The following is a 16,118-nucleotide window of genomic DNA, read 5'->3' as shown; positions in this document are numbered from 1 at the left end:
GGTGGAACCATATTGTTCAACTGCAATCCATGTAAATACTCTAAAAAAATTAGCATCACACTAAAATACAAACACAAATAGATTGATTTATTTGATCAGTTATGAAATTTAATTTGAAGTTTGTGTTAGAAGAATGGTAGTAACCTGTGTTTAAAATTCTAATATAATCTATATCCCTAAACTATATTTTTATTTTGTCACTGTTATCTAAACATGAAAGCCAGAATGTTATAATACCATATAATGTATTTTACATAAAAAGGACGCATAGACTGAATGAGCTGATTTAGTATTAATTACATTTATAGTAACTTTAGTCTGCTCAGGGTTTAACATCAACCATTATTTATAATTTAATTAGGCTAATTACAGCTTTTATTAAATATTTAGAAAACCACATGTGACATTCCAGGAATACACAGATCCATATATTCAAACAAGTATATATTTGGATACCAGTGCATCTGGGGAATTGTTATAATGCATATTTTAATGTTTGTGAATAAATGAGGCAGCAAGTCTGACTCACTAAATCAAAGAATCCAGTACAGACAGTAATTCAAATATAACCTAACTCGTGCAAATACAAAGGTCAATTTTAAGAGAACACATCTTTATTCCCAGAGAGGCTTACACATGCATCAACGTACAGAAAACAACGATTGCTAAACCTGAGTTCAAAATCATGCAAGAGCAGCACAAATGTCTTGTCAAAACATCAGCTCCTTGGCTCCATCCATAAAAAAACATCATTTCTATTCATTTAAGTCTCTGATTAGTCAAGGAGCATTAGACTTTGTACAGCAAAAAGCATTAAGTAGTCATTATTTACGTAACTACTTAAACTAAAGCCAGTGCTTTCATGGAAAACCAAACCAAGTAACAATAAATGGACTGAAAATATGGCGTATTACTTAAAGAAACAGGTCACCCAAAAAAAGACAATCTTCCCCTTCAGTGAGCAGTGAGTTGAACTGGATCAGTCTGATTTGTGAATGAATCCTCTCCATTGATTCAGACCCGACTCATGGAAACTGCATGGAAAAGAGCAGGTGGTACATTATTCAAAAATTCTCCTTTTGTGTTTCACACAAGAAAGAAAACCATATGGGTTTGGAATGACATAACGGTGAGTAAATGATGGCAGAAATGTCATTTTTAGCTGAACCCGAATTCCTTTATTTTCTGCTGACTTCATCAGTCACTGATCAGTTCTGAAGCTTGATGGTTAGGGCTGTGTTATTAGCTTTCGTCTCTGGGAGGTCTTCCTCAGTATCTTTCTGTAGTCATAAGGGTTGTCCTCACTTTGACTCTCCGTAGAGGGCATTCTAGAGAACGAGTGCCTGTGGACAGAGAGGGGCAGATAAAGCGTGACTTCACACGGAAATGAAGCGAGAAAGGGAAAGAAAGCGGGGAGGTTTTCACATTTTGATATCTGCATCTTCTGCTCAGACACATTTATCATGTGCAGTGCTGTGTGCTGCACTGAGGTCAACGCTTCGAGGATGGTATTTGTTAAACAGACCGAATGATGCAAATGTTTAATGTTCTTTCACCTTTTCTCCGTTGGGTCCTTAGGGAGGTCAGATTTGGGGACATCAGACCGTGGTCTCTCAGAAGAGCTTCTTCTTTCAGTGGAAGACCTCCGTTTGCTGGAGCGGCGTCTGTCACTGGGCAGGCTTGTGGACTTTGTGCTGGACAAACCCTGGTAGTATTGGTCATCATTGTCCAGCCTTTTGGGGCTGGTGGGTGCAGAGAAAACAGATGCATTTGGAACTATTAGCTTCATGTGAGGAACAGACCAAAGTCATTGATTGTTCCTTCAGAAGACTATTTTTGGAGTTCGGCCAAACTCATTTCCATCTACTTTGGAATGACATACATTTTAGTGAATTCTTTGTTACCGAAACCCCCCCTCCTTGCCTTCAGCCAAAGTTTATTGCTCCTGATCATAAATAACATCTATTTTGTCATAGCAGGCTGCTATTAATGGGTGGCCATTATGCCGTATTGAGTGTATTTCATGGCTGTTCTGCAGTATGTAAGCGACGGCCTTCAGGACAGGCTCTGATTCATGACTGGCTTTTCGGCAGTGATGGACTCAAATGGAAATGTTCTTTCAGTAGACTTTACTCATTGTCTCAGGGCTTATCAGCAGCGTTATGTAATGAAAACAGAGATCTATGAAGCCAAGAGCCTATGGCCTGCCAGCCAGACCGCTGATGCAATTATATCAGTCAGCCCCACTGGCCTACTGATGCACTTCCTGTCTGTCTAACAAACAAACAAAAAACAATTATTGTTTTAATATCATTTTTTTATATATAATAATATACTTGAAATAGTAAAATGTTAATATAAAATACATTAATATGAAAATGATTATATTGTATAGTTATAGAATGTTTATTGTTATAAAGAAAAAAAAAATACAGAGTAATGAATGTGAAAATGCCAAAAATAAAACATTAATATAAAACATATTAATAGAAAAATTTAATACTTATTTTTTTGTATTACCATGAAAGGGTCTTAAAGAGAATAATAGTAATAATGATGATAATAATACTAATAACAAATATGCAATACTTTATAAAGATACTTAAAATAATAAAGCTTTTTTATATATATATATATATATATATATATTTAAAGTTTCAAGTTTCATTTCAAGTTTAGAGCAACATATATATGTTGCTCTAAACTTGAAATATCATGAAATTAATGTCAAAAAGCCAAAAATAGAAATAGAAAATATATCCATATAAAGATGATTTATGACCATAAAAAGAAAATAATCATCATCATCATTAAAATAAAGTATTTATGTTTTTTTTTTATTGTAGTAATATTTGGTGTTCTGACTTGATCCTGAATTAATTATATTTATTATATAATTAATATATTAATTGTATGGAGAATTTGTGTGGAAAACCTAATCAAATTGATCAAAATGCTAAAAACAAAACATGAATACAAAACATATTAAAATAAAAATGACAAAAATGTAATATTTTTTTTTGTATTACCATAAAACAGTCTTAAAGATCATGCATCATGAACATCATGAAATGAATGCCAAAAATAGCAAAAAGGCCAAAAATATGCTTATTTTCTTCAAGCAGAATACAATTTCTTTTTGTTTTCTTTAGATGTTGAGGTAAAATTGGACTTGGACACGGTTTTGAGGGATTCATTCAAGTGGCAGCTACACAGTTCAGGAAAACAGAGCGGTCTGTTACATCTGTTTGCTCCGTCTCTCTAGTTCTGCACATTTGTACTGCAGTACACCTTCATTACCTGCATGTCCTCAGCTTGCCCTTTTTCTCCCCAGATACCTCATTGGTCCCCTGTCTCTCTCTGCGTTCTCTCTTTCCACTGCCAATCTCTTCCTCTATTTCTCTCTGACAGAACGTGAGCCGGTTATCAGAGAGCCAGGGATTTGTCTGTCTTACTGACCTTCTCACTCTTAAAGTCAACATGAAATGCTCAAGCCTCAAGTTACATATAGCATTTACAAGTAAAACAGGATGTTCAATGAGAAAAAAATATGCATGTTCTGATCAATCATTCGCAACAAGACCAGAAGCATATATACTATGAAAGTTGATTTCATGAATACTGAAATGATGCATGCTGCTGCCCATCTCTGACTTGCAAAAACTGTGAGTCTGTGAGTGATCTCCTAAAGCGTCCGGCACCCTGTCTGTCTGTCAGAGCTGTTTGTCACAGCAGCTGGATTCATGTTCACACACAATATTTCACACATGCTGTGACACTGCGGATATGTCACGCTGGCCTAACCGCTGACAGCCAAATACAGGAACTAGCCGTAATATGCAAGCTATTAGCATCAGCGTTACAAATGACTCTATGGTTTACAATTCAGTTTTTATTGATTTTATATCTGATTCTTTATGCTTTACCTTCATTTGGTCTGACTTGAGAAAAATGTAACTGCATTATGTATTAGTTAGACAGACTTGATAGTTATACAGTATATTTTAACAGCAAATAAGATTAAAAGATGAACTGGAGGCAATACTGATACAATTTGTTTTTAACTCATGTGAGTTAAGATTTATCTTTATATCCAATGTTGTTCAATTTTTTATGAGCTATGTTAGGGACAGCATCTATTATTTATCTATTACCAACACATAATATCTTATACCAAAATCCATAGTTTGATAAGACATGTATTTGATTTGATCCATTTTTAAAATCTCTCTTTTGCCTTTTTATTAGATCAGACCCCCCCAAAATAAAGGATTACTGGATTGAACAAAATTACATTTAAAAATACAAAAATAAAATGCAAATCATTCAATATTTTGGAGTCAGATTTTGTTTTCTTTAGAAATTAGAACTTATTTAGCAAGGATGCATTAAACTGATCAAAAAATGATAGTGAAGACTTACACATTGTTACAACAATATTTCAAATGAATACTGTTCTTTTGAAATGTCTAATCATCAAGAAATCCTGAAATAATGCATAACAGCTTTATAAAAATATGAAGCAGTTATAATAAGAAATGTTTCTTGAGCACCAAATCAGCATATCAGAAAAATTGATCTTCAGTGATACTGAAGACTGGAGTAATGATGCTGAAATTAAGCTTTACATCACAAGAATAATTTACATTTTAAAATATATTACAATAGAAATATTTTTTTTTAAATTCTTTTATAATATTTCACAATATTACTGTTTTGAACAAATACATGCATCTTTGGTGAACATATGAGACTTCAGTTGTAAAGTTGAATTATTTCACTGCACTATTTCATATACTATAAAAAAAGGCAGTATACAGTGTATCGTATGCAGTATGCGGTACACTAGTATTCCATTCCAAACATACTGTAGCTTTTGTCACTGTCTGCAAAGCAGCAGCTTCTAAGGAGAGGGCACAGTGTTGTTTAGTATAACACTTCTGCTAATTGATTTACCTTTGCTTTCTTGGCCTCCTTTTATCGTCCTGGACAGACCTCTGGAAAAGTGTGAGAAAGATCATTAAAGCTGAAGCCCAGATAATCCTTCGATAAACCAAGTCATTGTGTGATGCTGACTCACATGAATGAGTGTGTAGTATGTGGAGTCCTCTGGTGTGTTCAGGGTCTTTGGTTGCTGTGTGCGGCGAGACGTTCGTGACTGCATTGTGTCGGCTGTGGATCAGAAAAACAAAGGCTGAAAACCAACAGAAAATTTAATATTTGACCTTGAAGTCAATACTTTTAAACCCGTTCAAGATGCAATCTTATGTCTAGTGTTATAGGTCTCCTGTGAGAATAAGGAGCAAAGAGAACAACTAATTCCCTGGTGGCGAGCCCCATTGCTACACAGAAGAACAGGATCAGCACACAACATCCAGCTGACCTTTGACCCCTTTGTTCTCATCGAACAAACCGTACGGCATGGTTTAACTCTTGAGCCTTGCTATTTGTAATTATCCATTAACAATCAATCAGAAATGCCTTCCAGTCACAACATGTTCCAACACTGACACAGACAAATAAAAGTAAGAATGAGAATGCTGCTTTGTTCTAAACCCTAGTCAGCTTTCTTGCTGTCTACATAGGCAGCTCCCTTCTAAGGCAGGCACAATCCTAGCTGATACTGAACCTCATAAATTCCTGATTTGAAATGCTCAACATGGGCCTCACTTGAACTGTGCAGGAGGCTTAAATTGACTCCAACAGAGTTTGATGTTAGCAAGTTGCTAAGCTAACAATGCAACTTGTACTGAGCATAAAAAATACATATTGCACAAACTGGGTAAAATAGTTACAATGATTAGTATTATTATTATTAATTACAATGATTAATTATATTATTAGCTTTCATTATTGAAGGAAACACATCTATAATTTCTCTCATTTGTCTTCTTTGGGTGGGTTCATTTTAAATGCAACTGCAGAAATTAATTACAGACGTAATTACATGCAGGTATATATTTATTAATACAAGTACAATGCAAAAAGATGTACATACACAATAAGTGCATTGTACCAAATTATTAATTTATAAGTAAGTACATAGTAAGGCCATAGTACTTACAATAACTGGGTAATATTAAGTAAGTAGGTACTAACCTGCCACTGAAAACAACATTAATCCATGTAGCTACCTTATGTTACAAGTACATTTTTAGGTAAGTACACTGCAAGTACAAGTACTGTCAAAAAGTGCAACGTCAAAAAAGTGTAACACTCATTTAAAAAAGCCTTCGAGACAGAATACTTATCAAATATGATTTTCTTTGCAATCAACACCAAAAGGTACAAAAATGACCTTTGGTTTATTTGAATAGCATCTGCTAACTCAAGCTCTGTTTATCATGTAGAAAGGTCCGGTGTAAAGAAAATTAATCAATGTCCACCAGGACCAGCGGGCACAGGCTGGAGAGTTTGTCATATTTATTGAATGTGTCACTTGAAAGGTCATCAGCAATTCTTGATTGCTCAGAGGTATAAAGCCAATTTGTGGCTCTTATATTAATGCTTGCTGTAATTGCCAGGGCACTTTTGCATGCAATGCGATTAGCATTTAAAGACCTTTCATGTACATGGAAATGTGACTGCCATTCAAAGGGCACTTCTATGTGGAAACAATAATATTTGCACAATAATAATTGTTTCCACACAAAAAGACTCTGGTTAAGATTATTAATTTTGACTGTGGAGCTTCAAAAGACATTTTACAATCACAATAAATCATTAATAAACATGGGGCAGATGACCACAGTATTTATGAAGCAAATATAATCCCTTTAGCAAGATTTTTGTAGAAGTTCAGCTTTCACAGGAAAACAGATCATGTCTACACATAAACCATAATCACTGCTGACAGAATAATCAGGTTTCATTTAGACACAAGGTGCATATCAGGCAAGAATTATCCTCCAAAAAGTAATTAGACATATCGCAACAAAAATCAAATGAACAGTAGATTTGCTCAGCTGGGGGAAAATTTCTGATGACACATCTTGTTGAGCCCAATTTGCACGTTGTGGCACTAGACATCCAATTTTGGATAAGATCAGTCTCTGTTAGAGAAACGGAAACTTCACGTTCTGATAAAATTGACAGCAACAAGTATACTACAGGAGTTGAATTAAGGTAGAGGTAAAGGTTTTCGTAACACTTTATTTTAAGGTGTCCTTGTTACACATTACATGTACTTACTATTTTAATAGCAATTAATTATGCATAATTACATGCAAGTAACCCTAAGACAAACCCTTATCCTAACCCTATCCATATAGTAAGTATATGTAGTTAATTGATATTACTCAGTACTTAAATGTATAATTATACTGTAACATTTCTTACTTTAAGCTATTTTAATCTTTAAAAAACAGCTGTATTTCACCACTTTTGTTTTCTGTTAAAATAATCAAAGCTACTCTTGAAGTGCAAAAACAAAAACCGTATTACATTATAAGTACATAATTATTGTCCATATGTAATTCTATTGTCTTTGAATTTTAAGTGTACTGCCCCATGTACTGACAAGCATACATTTATGCCATTTCTATTGAAACACGTATGTCATGCATTTAAACATATTGTAATAACACATTTGTTGATTAGAACATTTAAAATGTATGAATTGAATGTAAAACTAAATAACACATCACAGTTAAAATTATGATCAAGTACTTTACAAAATAAGTGTACTTCTTAAAAACATGACAAAAGATTATTAAAACAATGATTTAAAATGTACCTTAAAGTAAAAGTTTTAATTTGACATTTTTTGACATAATTTGAAAGTATACGTAAAAGTCAACAAACATGACAATGATTACAATTACTAAGATATCAGAGATGACTGGACCAAAATGTATGAACGACGTTTACCTGGTGGCTGGTAGTAGCTCATGTAACCATTCATAGGTTGTCCTTTCACAAACATTCCATTTTCGCTGGGGTTGAGCTGATGGGCATGTATGATTTCATTTAACTTCTTCTGCAGTGATAAGAAATCTTCAGAGACCTTGGTTACCTGAGCAGGTTACAAAGAATGTTATCAACTGAATTTTGTGTAAAACCTCAAAATTCATGAGGCAAAGAATGTATATCTTAAACCAAGTCTCATATTTAGGATGCTACTCTTTGAAAGATTAGTCCATGGGAAAAAAGGTCATCATTTACACACCTTCATATTTATCCATATACATTCTTTCATCTACCAAACACAAATCGGCAGCATTTGGCAGATTGTTCATGCTGCTCTGTTCCATACTATGAAAATTACAAAAAGCATCACAAAAGTAGCCAAACAATACAACTATTTGCCATCTCGATTTCTTTTTTTATGTTCCACAGAAGAAATACAGGTTTGGATTGATAATCAGGGTGATTAAATGATGACACATTTGTCCTTTGTGGGTAAACTTACACAAACACACACAAAAAACGAATCACCTGTTTGCAGAGTGCCTCCACTTCCTCATCCTGTTTTTGTGATGTAGCTTTCAGGTTCTTTCTGTCTTTGTAACCTCTAAAATTGCTCTGGATTTTAATGGCTGCCTGCTCCTCATCATATTTGGCTTCCTCAGCCTGAAAATCCTCCTCTTCTTCTACCCCCTTCCGTTCCAGCTGAACATCTGTGATGTCCAGAGCTTCCCCATTCTCCTGTTCCTCCATGTCTTCAACCATTTCTTGCTCTTTTCCAGTGGCTCCTTCTCTCTCTGCTCTTCTCTCCTGGTGGCCTCTCAAATTGCTCTGTAAAACAGTTGCAGCATGTTCTTCATCTGCCCCTGGAGACTGACTGGAATCTGGGTCTTGGTCTAGCTCGAATTCTAATGGAGGTGGTGGGAGTTCCTCAAGAGAAATGCTTGGTTCTGAAGCATCTGGATTAGCCATATCTTCTTTTGGCTTTTTCTTGGGGATTTTGCCTTCCTCCTGTAGCCTTTTACGCTCTTTGTGGCCACGGAAGTTGCTCTGAAGAACCACAGCAGCTTTGGCCTCTTCATCTTCTCCTGGTGGTTCAACTGGAGCCTCATCCTCCTGTTCCATGTCCTCAGTGAATTCCATCAGTTCTTCTGGAGGTGGTGGATCTGGAATAGGAAGCTCCTCTTCAACTGGAGGACTCTTTGTCTCCTTCTTCCCTCTAACTGGCATCTTCCCCTCCTCTTGGAGTCTTTTACGTTCTTTATGACCTCTGAAGTTGCTCTGGATAACAGTGGCTGCCTTGGCTTCCTGTTCATTGTTCTCATCTCCTCCACTTGCAGCCTCTTCCTCAGCCTCCTTCCCTTCTTCCTCCATATTCTCCTGTACTTCCTCTTGTATAGCATCCACATCTTCTCCAGGAGTGACTTCTTCAGGGGTGGATGAGGAAACGCCCAGCTCATCCCCTGTTAAAGTTTTGTTACGTTCCCGATGCTCCTTGTAGTTCTTCCTTTCTCTGTAACCTCGGTAGTTGCTCTGGAGGACCACAGCAGCCTTTTCATCAGCTTCATCCATTACCACTTCACCTCCTTCCTGTGGAGGTTCCTCTGTAACTGGACCTTCTGATTCTGATGGGACCTCCGTCACTTCCTCTGTCTTCTCAGCTTTTTCCTTCTGCATGGCTTCCCTGTGTAAAATAAATCAGTTTATACTACCATAGCACTGTTAAATTCTTGATTTTACTCTATAAGCCTGTTTCCACCGCAGGAACTTTCCCTAGGAACTAGGGACTTTGGGCCAGTACTCGGTGTGTTTCCACCACAGGAACCAGGATCTAAATAAAGTTCTGGGTAAAAATTAGCCCCTCAGAAAGTCCCTGTTCGCGAGGTAGTACTTTTTCAATGGTCCTGAACTTTCGGTGGCGGGACTTGGGCGCTGAACATGCTGATTGGTTGAGTTCACGCAACATTATTTCAACCAACATTTAATCACATAATTTTCAAAATATTACTGTTATTGTGTCATGAAATGTAGTTTTAAGAGTATTTCAGGCAAGAATGTAGTTGTTTAAAACTCAAATCTGCGGTTTATTTGTAAAGACAGCGACTATTTGAAAATGTGCTTCGCCGATTTCGGAGAGGTGAGGTCCACGCGATCAGCGGGCGCTCAGTACTTATGAATACCGATGAGAGCAGCCTCAACTCGGCTAGTCCATCTGACATTTGCTACTGGCTCCGATGTCTCTGTTGTGGTTAAACATGAGATATAATTTGTTTTGGGTAAATCTAACAGGTCATCTTTGGTCTTTATTCTATTAATATATTAATATGTTATGCATGTATGTTCCCTGAACTACATTTCTGCAGCTATTAATAGCCTATGTTTAAATGAAAATAAAAAGAGGCAGTAGTGTTTGATATCATTTTTCGTTTTATTGTAAATACAGTGAGGGAAATTGCAGTAGCCAAGGCGAGCTGACTTACATTATCAAGTACGCTGCTGTTCCATTTGCAGAATTACCAGACTTGTGTCGTCCCATCCCCGGGAGTTCACACTCCTGAGTCCAAACTACCGAAGATGCAAGTCCAAAATTTGCGTACTGAAAAACGACCCTGGACTGGGAGGAGCAGTCGCGCGCATGTGTACCTTGCTCTGATTGTCAATTACAGCATTAAGCAGTCTAAGATTTTATTATTCATCCATCTTCCAAACCACTTGTCAAATATAGGGTTGTTGGGATGCTTGGAGCCCATCCCAGGGAAACACATTCACATCTACGGACAATTTATTGTCTCCAATTCACCTATCCTGCACGTATTGGACTGTTAGGGAAACCAGAGCACCCAGAGGATGCGGGACAGAACATGCAAGCTACACAGAGAAAGACATCTTAACTCAGCCAACTAAAACCAATGACCTTCATGACCCTACAAGGTTGTCAATATCCCGGTATTACTGGGAGTCTCTCGTTTCACTTCACGGCTTCTCTCTTTTCATACCAACACAAGTTGGTATAGCTGTTGCAATTGATGTTATCTTGCAAATTTGGTAAAATGGTCTTGCAGGACTTCAGTATTAATTGTATGGTTAGCACATACCTTTTGTTAGACAGCGAGAGACTGAAAATGAAACCAAGAAAATGAAGACAATGCTTGGAAGAACAAGGAACCAGTAAGACAAAGAGCTTGATGAGATAGAATTTAAACTGAATTGATGAACCTTTGATTGAAAATGTTGCATTTTATTTCTAAGATAATCTACAAGTAGGAAGATAAAACCATCTGGAATAAGAACAGGACTTACTTTTTCCTCTTGAAGCTTTTCCTCTCTTTGTGCCCCCTGTAATGGGCCTGGATCTTTGCAGCAGCTTTGTTCTTCTCATCTAGCAACTCCTTGTATTTCTGCCTTGCCAGATATCCTCTGCAAACTGTATGAAGATGCCATGATTTAGTGCAAGTCTTTTCCTTCTAAACTCATTTAGTTCAGTTTCTTCAATACATTTGTAATATTTTTTGTCTTACCTGCTTGGAATTGTGTGATAACAGCTTCTGACTTTGCTTTGCTTTTGTCATCAGCCACTCTTTTCCTAACTTTGTGTCCTCTGTATGCTAGAAGAAAGGAGATTTTAGAGCTTGTTCAGCAGAGTATTCTGCATTTTAACATCTAGTCAACAACAACAACATCAGCACACCTGACTGCAACACCACAGCACTTTGTTCTCGCATTTCCAGCACCAAACGGTATCGTTTAAATGCCAGCCAGCCCCGTACATATGCTTGGACCAGAACAATCCTGTCCGTGGTCTGCCTCACCATCAGATTCAGTTGCTCCGCATGATAGTACTTAAGAAATACCTGAACATATAACCATCAGACTTAGGAACTTGGTTGAACAAAAAAAAAATTGCAGTTATTAATGCCATACATTCACAAACCTTTGTTTTTCCTAGAACCCAGTTCTCTAGTTTGGCCTTCTCCAAAATAACAGCACATGTCTCAGGATTCATTGCTGGCTCCTCATTGGCTCTAAATGCCAATATAGAGTATCTGAAAAGACCAATGGTTAGTAAAAGGCAACTTTGAACATAACAATTGAGAAATTATGGTCTAAAAAGGCAATCCTTTTCCACCAGCAATGTGCTAGTGCCAGTATCGGAAGAGGTGGTCCATTATTGGTTGTTAAATGGTAGTTCTCGCCAGTTTTGATGGTTGTTACTTTGGATATTAAAATAAGTTTTCAAAACTAAGACCAAAGATCACGATGAGCTATAATGGGTTCCATGATGGCTTTGTTTGAAGGGGGGTTATGTAGTCACACCATGTCATTTTTCATTTCTCAAGTCATTTGAAACACAGGCCAGTTATGGGATGGGAGTATTGGTATTGGCTCTAGCACCAACATAAACACCATTTAGGTAGAAAAGGGGTTTATGCACTTGACACACAGTGATATGTAGTATCAGTCCAACCTTTCAATGAAGTTGTTGAAGAGAATGCGATGAGAGTAGCCCTGTCTGCGTATCTTGGCCGTCTCTAGAATACCAGTGTAGCGTAATTGGATTAGAACCTTCTCCCTGTCAAACTTATGGGCTTGCCGATCATTGTTGGGTTTTATGCAACGCACAAAGTGAGGCTGGCCTGCCACCATCTTTGATAACAGGTCCATTAGAGAATACTGCAAAGTACAGTGAATAAAGCAAGACTGTGATCAGGAGTGACGATTTTTATTGGTTCTTCTCATTATTAGGTCTTCAAAAGTCTTACTCTGAAGTAAGAGGCCACAGTTTGAGTCTTCATGTTGGTGGTCTCTCTGGGGTGATGTGTGGTGTCTCCTGTGCTCTCCGCCTTTGCAAACATAAAATATTCAGCATGCTGGAAACATGTGGTCATGAAAATCTACAGAAGGGATATTGGGGGTCTTTTATATAAACATAAAATGATCTGTTTATAATACATTTATGCATGTCTCCTCTTGGAAAATCTTATACAACAAAGCCAAAGGTCAGGGTAAACACACAATCACCGTTTGTACAGTGTCAACAGGCAAGGCAAGCATTGTTTTGTCATGGGTGGGAGTTAATTTCCGAGAGGAAGACTGAAAAATAAATGCATAAAAATTGTGATAAGACAGTCTGATTTGAATCCAAAACTTTTTTATATATAGTAAAGAAATAACATGAAATTAACTGCAGGATTCATTTGCAAAGCAATCTAACAAGCATTCAATCATCAATAAGGCCAAAGTCCTTGTTTGAAAGGGCCATGAATATTTCACCAGGCTATATTATCAAGGTGTTTCAGTGTTGAACACAAAGCAGAATCACACACTGACACAGGTGCTTTTATTTTACGTGGGCTAAAATGGATAGAATCTTTCATGTGACATTTTCTAAAGATAGCATGCTTATATATGCAAATCAATGGTAATGTATGCAGGTCTTCATCAAAGAGATCATTTCAATATGTTTAAAACCCTCATTCATTTTAGAGTGCAACCTGAATGTGAGCTCTAAGTAGCTCATGTGTTCTCTTAATAATTCTCTTGGGAATAATAAACTAAATGCTAAAAAACATTAAATTTGGAACACAAGTAGATGTTTTTAAAATGCGACTGCACATAAACACATGAAGGCAATTCTCCTAAATTCCACAGGGACACTCAATTCTAATGTGTATTATATGAACTAATCAAGCTGTAAATCAGTCAATCTACAAATGCATTAGCTATTAGACAGCTGGTAGGGTCACATGAGAAGATACTCTTTCATTCTCACAGACATGGGTCATTTTCAGGAAATGGTGCCAAGCATGTCTCCATGATTACTGATGCAACGAACAGACCTTTGTTGCAATATTTGCAATACACTTTTAAATGAAACAAAATTGTACTTGTTAAATGTTTGATTTTCATAAAACATGTAAATGTGCATATACTCACATTAGCCCTTTTAATTTATTTTTGAAATCATAATCATTAAATTCACATGGTGAATTTCTCTTTCAGTCTTTATCAGTATTTCATAATGTTTATTGGCCTCATCAAACTCATTTCAATATCTTTTCAGTATTTTTGTTTTACAGAACTTTACAAATAAAAATATAATTGGTTCAAATATTGAGTATAATCACTGTAAATCATGTAATGTGTTGTAAAGTAATGATAAATGGCTAGTTAACGTTATATTTTATGTTTAGTTAATGACTTTCATTTAACCAATAGAATTACAATTTACTATATATTACTATAGATTTATAATTCAAATGTAAATGTCTAAAGGGTTTAAATAATATACTGATTTTGATAGTTAATTAGGAAAGAATATTAACATTATATCACATTATAATGAAATATGTTTAAATTTGTAAAATATACAGGCACAGATATGCCATCCCGTAATACCTGAAACATAGACACCATATTTTTTACCGTGAATTTCTGGCACAGCTGACTTTTTAACTTTTTTCCCCCTTCCAATATTGGGATTAACAGTATAGTAACTAGAAGGGGAAAAATCTGAAAATGGGAAGGATGCATCAACCTAAGGCGATCAGCTAATGTCTAAGGTAGTACTGTCCTGGTAATTTGTGCCTGAGGTGGGAAAAAAAAAACGATTTCTTGAAAGTTCAGAAATAACTTTTTCAAATAAAATGATAAAAAAGCACAGTTTCCTGAGAAAGACCCACATATATACAAACACACACCCAAAACCGGTGAGCACAGTGCCGGCTGGCAAAAGGTGCATATCCTCTATGAGCACGTCTCTAATGTACAGCACGAATACTACAGGATCATTACCTCACCGAATGATACAATACTGAACAACATAAGACCCTCCAGCTTTAGACAGAAGACATTATAAGGAAGGAGGAATGGAAATGTCATTGATGGGTATGGAGTATGGAAAGACAGAGAGACAAAATAGAGGTGGAAAGAAAATTAGTACATTCCAAAAAGTGAAACCACTGAAGCGCCTAGCAAAAACATAAGCCCCACTACCTTATGAATGCCCACATTTAAACATCAACACCTAGCAACTTCAGCAATTTCTTGAGGTTATCCAATCATAACACAGATCATTTACATATAGAAGTCTTAAAGGTAGAGTAGGAATAACAGAACAGTGCATGGTGATGGGGAAAAAATATATGTGTTGGGAGGAAAAAATATATTTCAATGTTTCTGCAGAAGTATTGTGTTTCCCTGAGAAACAGTGTTCAATCCAAAACATTTGTGTTCTCATTTATCATCATTTATGATCTTTTTCAAAACCATTGCATTTCCCAGAGAAACTTTGCATTTGCTTGCAAAACACTTGCAGTCTCTTGCAAAACTATTGTGTTCCCCCATGAAACTTTGTGTTCACTCACAAAATTTGCGATCTCTAGCAAAACTACTGCGTTTCCCCAATAAACTTTGCACTTGCTACAAAACATTTAAATTCTCTTGAAAAGCTATTGCATTCCCCTTTAAAACGTTGGGTTCACTCAAAATCTCTCGCAAAACATTTGCAATCTCTCGCAAAACTATTGTGTTCCCCTGAAAAACACTGCATTCGCTCCAAAACATTTGCCATCTCTTACAAAACTACTGCGTTTCCCCTTTAAAACGTTGCGTTTGCTCACAAAACATTTGCGATCGTTCGCAAAACTACTGCGTTCCCCTGAGAAACGTTGCATTCACTCCAAAACATTTGCAATCTCTTGCAAAACTATTGTTCCTCCAAGAAACTTTCCATTCACCCACAAAGCATTTGCGATCTCTAGCTAAACTACTGAGTTTCCCCAAGAAACATTGCATTTGCTCAAAAAACATTTGCAATCTCTCACAAAACTTCTGTTCCCCCGAGAAACTTTGCACTTGTTACAAAACATTTAAATGATCTTGAAAAGCTATTGCATTCCCCTTTAAAACGGTGCGTTCGCTCACAAAACATTTGCGATCTCTCGCAAAACATTTGCAACCTCTTGCAAAACTACTGCGTTCCACTGAGAAACTGTTCGCACGCAAAACATCTGCAATCTATCGCACAGCTATTGCTTTCCAAAAAAACTTTGCATTCGCTCGCAAAACATTTGCCATCTCTTGCAAAACTATTGTGTTTCCCCAAGAAATGATGCGTTCACTCACAAAACATTTACATTCGCTCGCAACCGTTTGCAATCTCTCGCGAAACGATTCTGCTCCCCTGAAAAACACTGCGTTCGCTCCCAAAAATT

The 16,118-nt window shown here is 36.5% G+C and overlaps 1 protein-coding gene across 1 annotated transcript in view; it reads right to left on the bottom strand.

Moving 5' to 3' along the window:
• Window positions 1–1,096: 1,096 nt before the first annotated feature.
• LOC107588089 (myosin-IIIa-like) overlaps window positions 1,097–16,118 on the bottom strand; it is a 26,703-nt gene continuing 11,681 nt past the window's right edge. Inside the window, exons 8-21 of the mRNA XM_016276100.1 lie at window positions 14,698–14,739; window positions 12,925–12,996; window positions 12,666–12,746; window positions 12,371–12,576; window positions 11,837–11,948; window positions 11,594–11,756; window positions 11,424–11,510; window positions 11,206–11,329; window positions 8,437–9,589; window positions 7,870–8,014; window positions 5,081–5,172; window positions 4,957–4,997; window positions 1,557–1,742; window positions 1,097–1,343 (exon numbers count right to left, since the gene is read on the bottom strand). Of these exons, the coding sequence (XP_016131586.1) occupies window positions 1,229–1,343; window positions 1,557–1,742; window positions 4,957–4,997; window positions 5,081–5,172; window positions 7,870–8,014; window positions 8,437–9,589; window positions 11,206–11,329; window positions 11,424–11,510; window positions 11,594–11,756; window positions 11,837–11,948; window positions 12,371–12,576; window positions 12,666–12,746; window positions 12,925–12,996; window positions 14,698–14,739 (2,619 nt within the window). The 3' untranslated portion in view covers window positions 1,097–1,228. The remainder of the gene's footprint in view (window positions 1,344–1,556; window positions 1,743–4,956; window positions 4,998–5,080; window positions 5,173–7,869; window positions 8,015–8,436; window positions 9,590–11,205; window positions 11,330–11,423; window positions 11,511–11,593; window positions 11,757–11,836; window positions 11,949–12,370; window positions 12,577–12,665; window positions 12,747–12,924; window positions 12,997–14,697; window positions 14,740–16,118) is intronic.

The sequence above is a fragment of the Sinocyclocheilus grahami genome, unplaced genomic scaffold, assembly GCF_001515645.1.
Source record: "Sinocyclocheilus grahami isolate Dianchi unplaced genomic scaffold, SAMN03320097.WGS_v1.1 scaffold98.1, whole genome shotgun sequence".
Lineage (NCBI taxonomy): Eukaryota > Metazoa > Chordata > Actinopteri > Cypriniformes > Cyprinidae > Sinocyclocheilus > Sinocyclocheilus grahami.
Note: the sequence above shows the minus strand (reverse complement) of the source record. Positions and strands in the feature narration are given on the sequence as shown.